Source organism: Lethenteron reissneri, chromosome 57 (genome assembly GCF_015708825.2).
Source record: "Lethenteron reissneri isolate LAM-NWPU_2019-01 chromosome 57, ASM1570882v1, whole genome shotgun sequence".
In the NCBI taxonomy this organism is placed as follows: domain Eukaryota; kingdom Metazoa; phylum Chordata; class Hyperoartia; order Petromyzontiformes; family Petromyzontidae; genus Lethenteron; species Lethenteron reissneri.
This window is the reverse complement of record NC_083835.1, coordinates 4,875,362-4,891,216: the sequence shown is the minus strand read 5'-3', so window position 1 is coordinate 4,891,216 and position 15,855 is coordinate 4,875,362. Positions and strand designations below refer to the sequence as shown.

The 15,855-nt window shown below is 47.7% G+C and overlaps 1 protein-coding gene across 4 annotated transcripts in view; it reads right to left on the bottom strand.

The window, feature by feature from the left end:
* The window catches only part of LOC133357261 (disks large homolog 2-like), a 466,648-nt gene extending 458,196 nt beyond the window's left edge, over positions 1-8,452 (bottom strand). For all 4 annotated transcript variants that reach the window (XM_061575118.1, XM_061575120.1, XM_061575121.1 and 1 more), the window contains exon 1: positions 8,299-8,452. In XM_061575118.1, the coding sequence (XP_061431102.1) occupies positions 8,299-8,445 (147 nt within the window). In that variant the 5' untranslated portion in view covers positions 8,446-8,452. The remainder of the gene's footprint in view (positions 1-8,298) is intronic.
* Between the last annotated feature and the right edge of the window lie 7,403 nt (positions 8,453-15,855).

Below are 15,855 nucleotides of genomic sequence, written 5' to 3'. Positions count from 1 at the left end.
ATCAATCAATCATATTCCAAACTCTCCACCATGACCAAGACCAAAGAGCTCTCCAAGGATGTCAGGGACAAGATTGTAGACCTACACAAGGCTGGAATGGGCTAGAAGACCATCGCCAAGCAGCTTGGTGAGAAGGTGACAACAGTTGGTGCGATTATTCGCAAATAGAAGAAACACAAAAGAACTGTCAATCTCCCTCGGCCTGGGGCTCCATGCAAGATCTCACCTCGTGGAGTTGCAATGATCATGAGAATGGTGAGGAATCAGCCCAGAACTACACGGGAGGATCTTGTCAATGATCTCAAGGCAGCTGGAACCATAGTTACCAAGAAAACTGTTGGTAACACACTACGCTGTGAAGGACTGAAATCCTGCAGCGCCCGCAAGGTCTCCCTGCTCAAAAAAGTACATATGCATGCCCGTCTGAAGCTTGCCAATGAACATCTGAATGATTCAGAGGACAACTGGGTGAAAGTGTTGTGGTCAGATGAGACCAAAATGGAACTCTTTGGCATCAACTCAACTCGCCGTGTTTGGAGGAGGAGGAATGCTGCCTATGACCCCAAGAACACCATTCCCACCGTCAAACATGGAGGTGGAAACATTATGCTTTGGGGGTGTTTTCTGCTAAGGGGACAGGACAACTTCACCGCATCAAAGGGACGATGGATGGGGCCATGTACCGTCAAATCTTGGGTGAGAACCTCCTTTCCTCAGCCAGGGCATTGAAAATGGGTCGTGGGTGGGTATTCCAGCATGACAGTGACCCAAAACACACGGCCAAGGCAACAAAGGAGTGGCTCAAGAAGAAGCACATTAAGGTCCTGGAGTGGCCTAGCCAGTCTCCAGACCTTAATCCCATAGAAAATATGTGGAGGGAGCTGAAGGTTCGAGTTGCCAAACGTCAGCCTCGAAACCTTAATGACTTGGAGAAGATCTGAAAAGAGGAGTGGGACAAAATCCCTCCTGAGATGTGTGCAAACCTGGTGGCCAACTACAAGAAACGTCTGACCTCTGTGATTACCAACAAGGGTTTTGCAGAGGGGTCAATTACTTATTTCCCTCATTAAACTGTAAATCAATTTATAACATTTTTGACATGCGTTTTTCTGTATTTTTGTTGTTGTTATTGTCTCTCACTGTTCATATAAACCTACCATTAAAATTATAGACTGATCATTTCTTTGTCAGTGGGCAAACGTACAAAATCAGCAGGGGATCAAATACTTTTTTCCCCTCACTGTATATATAAAAGTGCTATTTGTGAATATGTGTGTCTGTTCGAAATGTTTAGCATACTTCCCAACATGCAACAAACTTGAAATTTGGCATGTGGATAGCTTCCAGACTGTACACAATGCAAAAAGTATAAAAATAGACTTTTGTATTTTGGCGAAGCCGGGTAGTAAAGCGAGTTCATGATGAAGGTTTTGTGGGTTAGTTCGCGTAAATATAAATGTTGCGTCGTAACCCTCCACCACCCGGCACAGCCAGTAAGGTTTGTCACGTAAACAACGCGCCAAATGGGTTACTACGTCAGAGGACACCACAGCATTTGTGCTTACAGCTCTCTAATCCAAAATCATTCCTGAAGTATCCAAAATGTTGTGGCTTGGCTCTCCAACACACCGGTGGTGCTGTACTAGTGACGAATTGGCCACGTTCTGTTTACGTGACAACCCTCACTAGTTGGCTGTGTCGGGTGGTGGCGGGTTTAACGACACATTTATTTATAATTAACGCGATCTAACCCAAAAAAAACCTGTATTATGGATGACATTGGTCGCGAAAGCCTGCTACGTCTTGAACTGTCTTCGTATTATTCTTATTTTTAAAGTGAGAATCATTGCTCCAGGGCACACCACCTGAATATTTAATGTCGCTATAAACGTGCTACACCAGCACCTCAAATGTCACCCCTGCCGACTCATTAAGTACCCAACGCGAGTGAATGATTCTAAATCATCTTCGGCTATTGTTAGAATTTTGCTGCTGGGGTTTTGTCCCCCCCCCACCCCCTATCCCCTGCTGCCCCATTCACAAATTAATTAATTAATATCGGCCAGGTAATTTCCTTCTCGGTGCCATTTCATTTCATGCGTTACAATTACGGTGGCACAAAAAAACACACAAAGATTCGCGGAGACGAAAATGGAAATCATAATATAAAACAACGTTGCAACCTTTTTATTTTCTCTCCGTCTTGCCGTATCCTTCTTAATGAGCGGCGTACGTTTTAATCACCGAGCGGGGAACGGTAGAGCGGACAAGAGCGAACGAGCGAGCGAACGAGAGCTGACGGAGGAGGCCGTGTGCTCGGTGGCAGATGACGGGGAGCTCTGCATGCTGATATGAGCTACCCGTCGGAGGCCGTCGGACTGCGAGAAGGGCTGCGTGCAGAACGAGAAAGAGCGAGAGAGTGAGCGAGAGAGTGAGCGAGAGAGTGGTCGAGAGAGTGGTCGAGAGAGCGAGAGAGTGAGCGAGAGAGTGAGCGAGAGAGTGACCGAGAGAGAGAGCGAGAGAGTGAGAGAGTGAGCGAGAGAGTGAGCGAGAGAGTGAGCGAGAGAGTGAGCGTGAGAGTGAGCGAGAGAGCGAGCGAGAGAGCGAGCGAGCGAGCGACCGAGCGAGCGAGAGAGCGACCGAGAGAGCGAGAGAGCGAGCGAGAGAGCGGTCGAGAGAGTTAGCGAGAGAGCGAGCGAGAGAGCGACCGAGAGAGTGAGCGAGAGAGTGAGCGAGAGGTGGGGGTTTTACATAAAGCTAAGTTGAGGTTGCCTTGGCAGAGCCAGACCCGAATGATTTCGCGGGCCTTACACGGCCCGCGGGCCGGACGTTCCCCCCCCCCCCCTGATCTATACGATTCGGAGGGGGTGAGGGGGAATTGGTTAGCACACTGGGCTTTATTTTTTTAAATCCTTTATATTAAGTTCGCTTGCTTGCTTGCGTGCTTGCGTGCTTGCTTGCTTGCTTACGACCGTGCAAATCTTTCGGTCGTTTTTTAACCCACTTCCCGTGATCCAATCGAGCTGACATTTTGCACACAGACTCGTTGTGCGAGACAATTAATGTTCCTGAAAAAAATCCAAAATTTTACACTGTTTAGGGAAAACAAATTAATTATTTAATTACCAATTGCTTAATGCTGCCATGCAATCATCTGACCCATAGGTGGCAGCCATCTCAAGCCAGAGGACGAGAGGACTCTAGCCGCCACGCATATAAAGGATTTATAGTGAAAAACTTTGTTTTTACGGGTTATACTTATTTATGTTTTTATTGGAGCTCAACACGTGCGCGGCACACTCACACCGCCGATTCACAGGACAAGAAGTGGGGGGGATGACGCACTGGACTTTGTTATTTATTTTTTTATGTTTTCTTTTTAAATCCAGAAGAGCCACACGGAGTCGCTGCATCGGAGTCGTTTTATTCTAAGATTGTATCTCTCAGCCGATTTCACGACGGAGAGGATTTTATCCATGATACAGGTTTTTTTTTTATTTTGGTGTGTCATTAAACTCGTCACCACCCGACACGGCCAACTAGTGAGGTTTGTCATGTCAACAGAACGTGGCCAATTCGTCACTAGTACAGCACACCGGTGTGTGTTGGAGAGTAAACCCACAACATCTTTGCAATCCGAGTACGTTTGGAGATAAATCCTCCTGGTTCGGTCTTAAATGTCCGCGATCTCACCCAAAAACCTCTATTACTGGATGATATTATATTCGTTGGAGTATTTCGGCAAAGTCACGTAGATAAAAAAAATCATAAAATAACAAAAATGGTGACTATTTGTATTCATTATTTATTCACTTTATTTCCATTTTTATCATTTAATTAGTTAGAAAATGAAAATTTCTCCCGTTTCCAAAACCTCGCGCGGTCGCATTTCCGACGACAAGGCAGCCAGAAGCGTGTAACTAACTAACACGTGTTGGTAACACGTATTAGTTACACGTGTAATGTTCTTGTATGGCGTCGGAGTCGTCGTAGAGGCAACACGGTTTATTTATAATATAACAAGGTACACTCAATCCCTAACACAAAGGTGTAGTGGCCCCTTCCACCCACAACCTGAGGAGGTACAGCCTCCGGGCTATCGTACCTAGTCACTTTAGCTACACTGACTTAAATTTCGATTCAAAGCTTTCGTGACTGCAGGGATTCATCGTCTTGGTTCTTTCGGTAAAGTCACGTAGAAGGGAAATAATAAAATAATAAAAACAAAACATAATAAAATAATTCTCACGACGTTTCGGCCGCAACGCAAGCAACCGTCCTCAGGTGAAGACCAGGTCTGTCGAGGAGACAGAGTCTTTATCTCTCATCACTTTATCTCTCATCACTTTATCTCTCATCACTTTATCTCTCATCACTTTATCTCTCTTCACTTTATCTCTCATCACTTTATCTCTCATCACTTTATCTCTCATCACTTTATCTCTCGTCACTTTATCTCTCACCACTTTATCTCTCGCCACTTCATCTCTCATCACTTTGTCTCTCATCACTGTATCTCTCATCACTTTATCTCTCTTCACTTTATCTCTCATCAATTTGTCTCTCATCACTGTATCTCTCATCACTTTATCTCTCATCACTTTATCTCTCATTACTCCACTCAGCCCCACCCTCCCCACCCAGCCCACCCTCCCACCCAGCCCCTCCCCACCCTCCCCTCCCCACCCAACCCCACCCAGCTCCTCCCTGCACGACGGACACAATAATCCCCTGTGGGCCGGTGTAACCAGGAGGTTCTTACCAGTAAAAAAATAGTTTTCAATCTTGACGATCTAAAAGTGCATTGCTCCAGTGGCTTCCTAATATCGGCAGACAGAACGTTCCAGACGGCCGCAGAAGCGCATCTGGTGTGCGGGGGGGGGTTACCTTGCTGCTGCGGCGGCTTCATCCTCAAACTTAGAACGGGGAGACGCAAACTCGCACGCAACGCACGCGCGCGTTTCTATTTTCTTTCACCTTTGTTTAACCGGCTTGTTTAAAAAATAAAAAAATAAACCCTTCAGGTTCAAAACCTCTTCTGCGACGGCGAGACGCGACAAGAAGTCAGCAAAAGATGTCGTCCCCATTCGCTCTTTGAGTCTTCCTCATTAATAATTAAGTCCGCGAGGACACTCAGTGCCGCGTCTGGAATAATCGAGGGGGTTAATTTGCCGTCGAAAAGGATGTGGGTTTGATTGGGGGGGGGGGGAAGGGTGGGGTGACGCTTTCGCTCGCCAACCTTTGAAGGTTGATGCAAAACAAAATCTATATTTTATATTTATAAAAAAAAAATGTAAACCACGACTGCTCAATAGTGCGGCTTCCCCTTTATTTGGCGCCCAGAGCACAAATAATGCAACGCATGGATGAAAGGCCCTTACGGTGCACTCATTAAGTGCATCCAACGCTACGTTCATGAATTATTACAAAACACGGGTTGTTGTGGTTGTTGTGGTTGTTGTTGTGGTTGTTGTTTCTTGGTTTGGGGGTGCGAGGTTGGGGGTGGTGGTGGTGTATCGAGTGGGGGTGAGTGTTTGCGCGTCTCTGCTTTATATTCGCCGGGAGAACGTAAGAGCTGAGACCAATGAGTCGATGAGGTCATTAAATCGACCAAAAATGTGTAAATCGTCTAATGCCCCCCCCCTCGCCTGAAGGCGGGAAACCCCTACAAAGCCACACCGAACACCGCCCATCAGTCACCTCTCGTCCAGCGGCACACGTGCGTGTGGGCAACGAAAGTCTTTGTTTTCTGTGTCCGCTCGCTTCCGGATTATTTTCGCGACGAGTAATTTGCACTGACAGTCTGCAGATGAATCGTCCGCGTAAAGTATCTGATGCGGGTGGAATAAAGTCGGGCGGGCGACTTTGATTTTAGGGGAACCGCGTGGCTAAGAGTCTGGCATCTCTCTCTCTCTCTCTCCCCGTGGAGATGTTAACTACCTCGCCTGGTATACAGGAGGTCGTGGGTTCGTTCCCGACCCTGGCGGTGCCTGCTGTATATTTGGAGTCTGCGTGTCTCTCTCTCTCTCCCGTGGAGATGTTAACAACCTCGCCTGGTATACAGGAGGTCGTAGGTTCGTTCCCGACCCTGGCGGTGCCTGCTGTATATTTGGAGTCTGCGTGTATTTCTCTCTCTCCCCGTGGAGATGTTAACTACCTCGCCTGGTGTACAAGAGGTCGTGGGTTCGTTCCCGACCCTGGCGGTGCCTGCTGCTGTATATTTGGAGTTTGTGTGTGTCTCTCTCTCTCTCCCCCCATGGTCTCCGGATTTTCCCTTCACATTTTGAATCGATGTGCGTTCAGAGTTAACGGCAGCTACTTAACATTTCCACGTGCTGAGCCACATCGTCGGGATATCGTTTGCGATTGCCACGTGACTTCTGAAAAAAAAAATGCTCTGCAGCTCAGCAGGACCTTACCTGGTAAAATAAAAAACTAAAATTGTTAATTTGTCTTTGGTTCTTTCGGTAAAGTGACGTATAAAGATAAAATAATAAATTAAATAATAGCATACGACGTTTCGATTGCAACACAAGCAATCATCATCAGGTATAAATGAAATAGAAAAAAATATATAACCAGAAAACATATAGACAGACATATAAGCGGACAGATATCACAGAGATACATAGAGAGAGAGAACAAATCATAGGCACACAGAGAAAGAACGTCTCTGTGACGAGGCCTTAAATAGAGAGAGGGGGCGGAGAGAGAGGGAGGGGTTAGAGAGAATTAGCATGTCAATTTATTATTTTATCTTCACACGCGACTTTACCGAAAGAACCAAATAGTAATTCCTGCAGTCACGAAAGCTCCAAATTAAGATCGTTAATTTGTCGAAGACGCGTTGCGTGTAGTGCCACAGACATTTCTCTAGAGGGCGTTTGACCCGCCACGGTTATTGCGTTCGACAATTGACTGGTGGTTTTATCTAACCCCGAAAATATTACTGGTAGGAACCTCCTGGTTACACCAGCCCACAGGGGATTATTGTGTCCGTCGTGCAGGGAGGGGCTGGGTGGGGAGGGAGGGGCTGGGTGGGGAGGGGCTGGGTGGGGAGGGGCTGGGTGGGGCTGGGTGGGGAGGGTGGGGCTGGGTGGGGAGGGTGGGAGGGGTGGGGCTGGGTGGGGTGGGGCTGGTCACCCCGTGGTGCCCTTATAAAACTCAACGTTTAACCTACTCACGCCGGCTTGTGCCCGCCCTCACAGTCGGCCATATTTGCGGAATACACCACGCCGCCGTTGACCCTGCAGGACATTGAGTCGAGCAACCCAACGTTCCTACCAGCTCCCTCCGCAGGAATGTGTTTGTGTCGCTGAAAGGCCTCTCCGGAAGCCGCTTGTGTTGCGTTCGAAACGTCCTGATTTATTTTAATTCATCTAGTTACATTTTATTTTATTTCTACATGCGTGACTTTACCGAAAAAACCAATAAGTACAAAAATATGTTTTCGAGAAATCAGTTTTCAATCTGAATACCCTGGCTCTGCCAGCAGTATGCAGTACGGCAAAGTGTGGACCGACAGATCACAAATATTGTTTTATTTTTATTAATTCTAATTTCATTTTTTACCGACGTGACTTTACCGAAAAAACTAAGAGTGTAGAGCACGGATCCCCTTCTGTGTGGGATAGAGCGTTGCCCCCTCTCGCCACGCGTTGGGGTTTTTCCTCCACCACGTGTAGAATAGCAAAGGCTCCACTCCTGCCAGCAGAACTACCTGGCCTGTGTCATCGTTGTGAGATGCAATTGGCGCAGAAATGACACCGCGACGAAAAAATTAATCATCGGATGACTTTCTTTCTTCACCACCCCGGCCCCCCTCCGCCTTTTTTTACAAAGACAAAAAGGTGAATGATGATGCGTACTCTTGCGTTTATTAACGGGGGGGGGGAGGGGGGGGGTAGAAATATCGACGGATCTGTAACAGAGGTCGCAAACGGGTTTTGATTCCCTACCCGTAACCTACCCGAAATGAGTGACAAACGGTTACTCACCAGTGACTCACGGCCTACCCGTACCCGGCCGGGTACGGGTAGCCAGGTATCCGGTAGGGTACGGGTATCGGGTACCCGGTTGCGACCTCTGCTCTGTAAACAAAACACGGTGGTTGCGCACCCCGGCGAGAAAACGAACAAACGAGCAAAACAACTCCCACCGGACAGTTTTTTTCCGCGAGCGATTCGTGGTGAGTGGTGGTGTAGAGGTTGGCGCGCTGCGCTACGAAACCCGGCGACCCGAGTAGTGGTGGTGGTGGTGGTGGTTCGGTGGTGGTGTGGTGGGTCTCCCCGTCCCTACCGGAGCGGCTGGCGGCTGGGTGATCTGGGCCGAGGCGCCCGAAACGTCGGACACGTCTTCCTCGCTGCGTTCGCCGGACTGGGGCTGCGACTGCTGCTGCTGTTGGAGTCTCCGTCGCTCGGCCACGTCGTGTGCGTCCCGCAGCATCACCTCGTAGTACTCCTGGATGTCTAAACGTCGGCCAAGTCAGCGGGCACCAGCGCGACCGGGGGGCGGAAGACAAAGGCGGAGGTTTAGCGGATTGTCGTTGTTTTTAAATCCTTTATATTAAGTTCGCTTGCTTGCTTGCGTGCTTGCGTGCTTGCTTGCTTGCTTACGACCGTGCAAATCTTTCGGTCGTTTTTTAACCCACTTCCCGTGATCCAATCGAGCTGACATTTTGCACACAGACTCGTTGTGCGTAACAATTAATGTTCGTGATATATTTTTTTCCAAAATGTTACACTTTTTAGGACAAAAATATTATATTTAATTACCAATTGCTTAATGGTGCAATGCAATCATCTGACCCATAGGTGGCAGCCATCTCAAGCCAGAGGACGAGAGGACTCTAGCCGCCACGCATATAAAGGATTTATAGTGAAAAACTTTGTTTTTACTGGTTATACTTGTTTTTTTGTAGTTTCCGTGTGTCTGCGTGCGATTGCGATCCTCAAATCTGGCTGTCGCCTGATGATGCCGGTTGTAATTATTTGGCAAAACATCACGGGACTCGAATTGTAAATGTTGCGGCGGGTTTTACTCTCCGACACACAACCGGTTAGTGACGAATTGGCACGTTCTGTTTACGTGACAAACCTTACTGGTTAGTTTTCAATATAGTAGAGTGGTGTAGTGTATAGTGTAGTGTATAGTGCAGCATGTGTGTATGGTGCTGACGGGTTTAACGACACACACATTTACAATTACGCGATCTAACCCAAAAAAAACCTCTGTTATGGACGATATTAGTCGCGAAAGGCCTACGTGTTAAACCGTACGTATGTGCGTCGAACTTCTTTCGCACCGTACGTAGCCAACCGTGCCCATCGGAGATCATGTTTGCAATAACCACAACACAAGCAGTCAAAATGCAAACAAAAAGAAACAATCAACTTCAAGGACAGTGCATATCATCATTATCAGAGTTGTTTCTTTTTGTTTGCATTTTGACTGCTTGTGTTGTGGTTATTGCAAACATGATCCCTTGTATAAAGGTGTCAGTTTTGTACCAGTTGAAAGGGTAAAAAATGAACCCGTAAAAACAAAGTTTTTCACTATAAATCCTTTATATGCGTGGCGGCTAGAGTCCTCTCGTCCTCTGGCTTGAGATGGCTGCCACCTATGGGTCAGATGATTGCCTGGCAGCTTTAAGCAATTGGTAATTAAATATAAAAAAAAAAATCCTAAAAAGTGTAACATTTTGCAAAAAAAATTCACGAAAATTAATTGTCACGCACAACGAGTCTGTGTGGAAAATGTCAGCTTCGATTGGATCACGGGAAGTGGGTTAAAAAACGACCGAAAGATTTGCACGGTCGTAAGCGCGCAAGCAAGCAAACTTAATATAAAGGATTTAAAAAAAACTATTACTAATGTAAAACATCGTGAGACACACCGAGCACCTTACCCCCACACACACACCCTCGATTTAGCCGTGTGTGTGTGTGTGTGTGCGCACTGCTGATGCACATCTCGAAATGTGCGATGGGCGCATCGCAAAAGATGTCGTGGGCACGCGGCAAATGTCCCGTTTTTGCCATTTAAACCCCAGACCCCCCCAAAAAAACCACACACCCCCCCCCCCAAAAAAACGCAGCAAACGCGCTGCTTGAACGATGGAAACGTAAGGAAAGGTCAAGAGGGAGGGGAGGTTGGTGGTGGTGGTGGTGGCACCATAATTTAAAAAATACCAAAGCATCGTCTTACAATCAACATTCGAAACGCACCCCACGCAAGATACAGCTGCCTCTCCCCCACCACCACCACCACACGCACAAAGACAAATGTCCCCCGTGTAGCCTCAGCAGAATGTTGGGGCAAGTGCTCTTCGCGAGGAGCAGCCGGCACGGCACACGAGGGGGTGGGTGGCCAACGCCACACACGCACAAAGACAAAGCTCCCCCGTGTAGCCTCAGCAGAATGTTGGGGCAAGTGCTCTTCCCGAGGAGCAACACCTATGAAGGCCGGCACGGCACACGAGGGGGTGGTTTGGCCAGCACCACACACGCACAAAGACAAAGCTCCCCCGTGTAGCCTCAGCAGAATGTTGTGGCAAGTGCTCTTCGCGAGGAGCAGCACCTATGAAGGCCGGCACGGCACACGAGGGGGTGGGTGGCCAACGCCACACACGCACAAAGACAAAGATGTCCCGTGTAGCCTCAGCAGAATGTTGTGGCAAGTGCTCTTCGCGAGGAGCAGCACCTATGAAGGCCGGCACGGCACACGAGGGGGTGGGTGGCCAGCACCACACACGCACAAAGACAAAGCTCCCCCGTGTAGCCTCAGCAGAATGTTGGGGCAAGTGCTCTTCGCGAGGAGCAGCACCTATGAAGGCCGGCACGGCACACGAGGGGGTGGGTGGCCAGCACCACACACGCACAAAGACAAAGCTCCCCCGTGTAGCCTCAGCAGAATGTTGGGGCAAGTGCTCTTCGCGAGGAGCAGCACCTATGAAGGCCGGCACGGCACACGAGGGGGTGGGTGGCCAGCACCACGCCCGGCCGCCTTTGTCTCCCAACTGTCCGGCACCGCCGCTGTGTGGCGCACGGTCGATTTCTCAGCGCCACCCCCACAAGCAACGCAAACTAGACACGGTGTGAGCCTCGGTTCGTGACACAGCCGAGATGGCACAGGGCGTCACGCGATGGCGCGCGTGCGTGTGCGTGTGTATGTGTGTGTGCGTGTGTGCGCGTGTGCGTGTGTACGTGTGCGTGTGTGCGCGTGTGCGTGTGTGCGTGTGTGTGTGTGCGTGTGTGTGTGTGCGTGTGTGAACGTGTGTGGTTGTGTGTGTGTGCGTGTGCACACTCCAGCGTAGAACCCCTCTTAATGACGGGCCTCCATAGAATCCAATGTGTAGTGTATAGTGTAGTCAAAAGTAGTGTGTATTAGTGTAGTGTATAGTGTAGTGTATAGTATTGTAGTATAAAGTAGTGTAGTGTATAGTGTAGTGTATAGTAGTGTATAGTGTCATGTAGTGTATAGTGTAGTGTATAGTAGTGTAGTGTATAGTGTAGTGTATAGTAGTGTAGTGTATAGTATTGTCGTATAAAGTAGTGTAGGGTATAGTGTAGTGTATAGTAGTGTAGTGTATAGTGTACTATATAGTAGTGTAGTGTATAGTAGTGTAGTGTATAGTAGTGTAGTGTATAGTAGTGTAGTGTATAGTAGTGTAGTGTATAATGTAGTGTATAGTAGTGTAGTGACTGTAGTGCCTCCATAGAGTCCAAAGCTTACCAACCATTCCCCTGTTAACGACGGTCGGTTGTGGTCACACTATCAATTAATGCATCGCTCAAACATATTTCTTTTCAACAGCATGCGTCCATAACCTTGTTAGCATCTTCGTGTATTAACATTGGCCACGAGACAGCTGCTTCCCTCGTATGGCCCGGGCCTGCGATCGACACTTGCGTGTCATCTGTAGGAGCAGAGTGGTGGTGGTGGTGGGTTTGGGTAGTCTATTTTTAAATCCTTTATATTAAGTTCACTTGCTCGCTTGCTTGCACGCTTACGACCGTGCAAATCTTTCGGTCGTTTTTTTTCTCCAAAATTTTACACTTTTTAGGACAAAAATATTATATTTAATTACCAATTGCTTAATGGTGGCAGGCAATCATCTGACCCATAGGTGGCAGCCATCTCAAGCCAGAGGACGAAAGGACTCTAGCCGCCACGCATATAAAGGATTTATAGTGAAAAACTTTGTTTTTACGGGTTAATTTTTTAAATATTAGGACCGCGCGTTAGTCGTGAATCACCAACGTTTCGTAAATGCACCACTCACCCAACTCCCTCTCACCCCCCCTGTCCCCCACGTCTCTTCACCCAGCATCGGGATAATGTAAAAAACTAAAACTAGAAAACAAACTTGATTTGAAGCTTTCGTGACCGCAGGTATTACTCGTTGGTTATTTCGGTAAAGTCACGTAGAAAGAAAATAAATTCAATAAAGCAGTCGTCATTAGGTAGAACTAAATTTGAGAGAGAGACAAAACACAGACACGGAGACACACAGACAGACACACGAGCAGAGAGAGACACACACAGAGACACAGAGACACAGAGAGAGAGACACACAACACAGACACACAGACAGACACACAAGCAGAGAGAGACACACAGAGACACACACAGAGACACACAGAGAGAGACACACACAACATAGGCACACAGAGACCCAATGCCTCTGTGTCGAGGCCTTAAATAGAAAGAGAGAGGGGGGGGCAGAGAAATAGGTGGGGGAGGCAGTGGGTCTCTGCATGTCTGTGTTGTGTGTCTCTCTCTGCTTGTGCCTTTGTGTGTCTATGTTGTGTGTCTCTCTGTGTGTCTCTGTGTGTGTGGCTCCCTATTGGTCAACCACGTTATGTATGCCGATGATTTGGTAATAGCTGCTCATTCAGAAGAGGAGTTGGAGACGCTGCTGCTGAGACTGGAGCGTGCCACTAAGAGGTGGGGCCTTACCATCAGCCCCACCAAAACTAAGCACCTGCCTGGGTATTTTGTACCATCGGACACTCCACCCCCACAACTCCCAATTGGTGATGGGGCAGTTGTGGAGAGAGTGGAGAGTTTCCCATACCTGGGCAGTGTGCTTATGACCGGCTCCAGTTTATCAGCAGAGGTCTCACTCCGAATCAGTCGAGCGGCAATATCTTTTCATCGGTTGCGTAACGCTGTGTGGAAGCTACCTGGTCTGTTGCTCCGCACGAAGCTTCAGGTCTTCTCGGCCACGGTCATTCCCTCCCTTCTCTACGCTTGCGAAACGTGGACCCCCCTAGTGGAGCATCTTCGCCGGTTGGAAACATTTAGGCTGGCCTGCCTACGATCCATCCTGGGTTTAACCAGGCTGGATTGTGTGAGGAGCTCACAAGTCCTTGAAAGATCTGGGCAAAGTCCCATCAGTGAGCTCCTCCGGCAGGCAAGGCTGCGTTGGCTGGGTCATGTAGCCCGCATGCCCAGCCACCGCATGCCTAAACAGCTTGTTCGGCCGATCGAGGGGGCTAAACGAGCGCGGCACGGGCTAGAGAAGAGATGGAGTGATGTGGTACAGGAGGACGTGGAGCTGAGTGGACTTGCCGATGACTGGTACCAGCGGTGTCAAGATCGGCCTCAGTGGAGGAGGCTCGTGAATGACGCTACTGGGCAGTTGGAGGCAGTCGCCCTCCAACAACAACGGAGGGCGGAGGAGCGACGCTCACAACAACGAGCGGAGCGCCGGGTGGCTAAAGCACAGCAAGTTGGTACAGTAGGGGGCACAGGTGGCGCATCAGCCAGTCATCTCGGTCATCTCGGTCAGTCGACCCGTGGCACCTGGGTCTGCCCCGTGACCTCCTGCCAGCGGGCGTTCGACACTTCACGTGGCCTCAACGTGCACATGGCCTGGCACAAGCGTCGTGGTGACGTCACCGCCACTTAGTGGCGAATGGCGGTTGTTGTTGTGTTGTTGTTGTCTCTCTCTGTGTCTCTCTGTGTGTCTCTCTGTGTGTCTCTGTGTCGTCTCTCTCTGCTTGTGTGTCTATCTGTGTGTCTATGTTGTGTCTATGTTGTGTGTCTCTCTGTGTGTCTCTGTGTCGTCTCTCTCTGCTTGTGTGTCTATCTGTGTGTCTCCGTGTTTGTGTTTCGTCTCTCTCTCAAATTTAGTTCTACCTGATGACGGTTACTTGTGTTACAATCGAAACGTCGTACTCCATTATTTAATTTAATTTCTTTCTACGTGACATATATCATATATATTGAACGGTTTCTGAATGACACGCACAAACGTGTTTATGGGGCATTTAAAAATGAGATTTGAGGGGCCTTAAAATGAAAAGCTGCATATGTACAGAATTTCAGCTTTCTACCTTGTCGGGAAGAACCCTTGAGTGTTTTTTGAGACATACAGATTCATGTTTTTTTCGCATTCATTCTTACCTGATGACCGTTTCATTTCTTAATTTTCATTTCATTCATTTGGTATAGCCCTGTGAGCCATTCGGCTCTTGAATCGGGTGCAACCGCAACAAACAAAAAACTAAAACGTGAACAAGAAAACATCTTAAAGTGACTATGTGACTGAGTGCAAACAGAAAATCCAAGAAAAGACAGCAAAATATTGCAGAAAAAGCACCGTACACCAACGCTCTGTGCAAAAATCCCAGTGGGATGCAAGTCAAACAACAACAACAACAACCACAAGACAACTAAGATTAAGGCCATCAGTCTAACTCCGTACTCCAACAAACAAAACATGGCCAAACCAAAAAACTTTTCGAAATCACCAAAATAAAGCCATAAAAGCAATGAAACACTGGTCATAGGAACTGTGACCGAATTTTGCAATCGAAACATCGTTTTCTATTAGTATTTCATTTTCTTTCGTGACTTTACCGAAAGAACCAAATAGTACAGATGAAGATCTTTATTCATATAGATCGATTTACTAGAACGGGATTTCGGTTTTTTTCAGGAACGCCGCCGGAGAGAGAGAGAGAAAAAACCGACACTCTGATCGCATCAGGATGAAAACAAGTATAACCCGTAAAAACAAAGTTTTTCACTATAAATCCTTTATATGCGTGGCGGCTAGAGTCCTCTCGTCCTCTGGCTTGAGATGGCTGCCACCTATGGGTCAGATGATTGCCTGCCACCATTAAGCAATTGGTAATTAAATATAATTTATTTTTTCCTAAAAAGTGTAAAATTTTGGAATTTTTTTTTCACGAATATTAATTGTCACGCACAACGAGTCTGTGTGCAAAATGTCAGCTCGATTGGATCACGGGAAGTGGGTTAAAAAACGACCGAAAGATTTGCACGGTCGTAAGCAAGCAAGCAAGTGAACTTAATATAAAGGATTTTTAAATAAGTATAACCAGTAAAAACAAAGTTTTTCACTATAAATCCTTTATATGCGTGGCGGCTAGAGTCCTCTCGTCCTCTGGCTTGAGATGGCTGCGACCTATGGGTCAGATGATTGTCTGCCAGTATTAAGCAATTGGTAATTAAATATTTAATTTGTTTTTCCTAAACAGTGTAAAATTTTGGGGAAAAAATTTCACGAACATTAATTGTCTCGCACAACGAGTCTGTGTGCAAAATGTCAGCTCGATTGGATCACGGGAAGTGGGTTAAAAAACGACCGAAAGATTTGCTCGGTCGTAAGCAAGCAAGCACGCAAGCAAGCAAGCAAGCGAACTTAATATAAAGGATTTAAAAAACGTCAACAATGACGTCTCCAACAGGAGGGAGGGAGTAAGGAGATCCCAGGCGCTGACGTTGACCTCAAATTGTCGAGACGTCAGCGGCCACCTGAGTCTGCCCCGTGGCCTCCCTCCTCCTGCCGGCGGGCGTCTGACACTTTCACGTGGCCTCAAC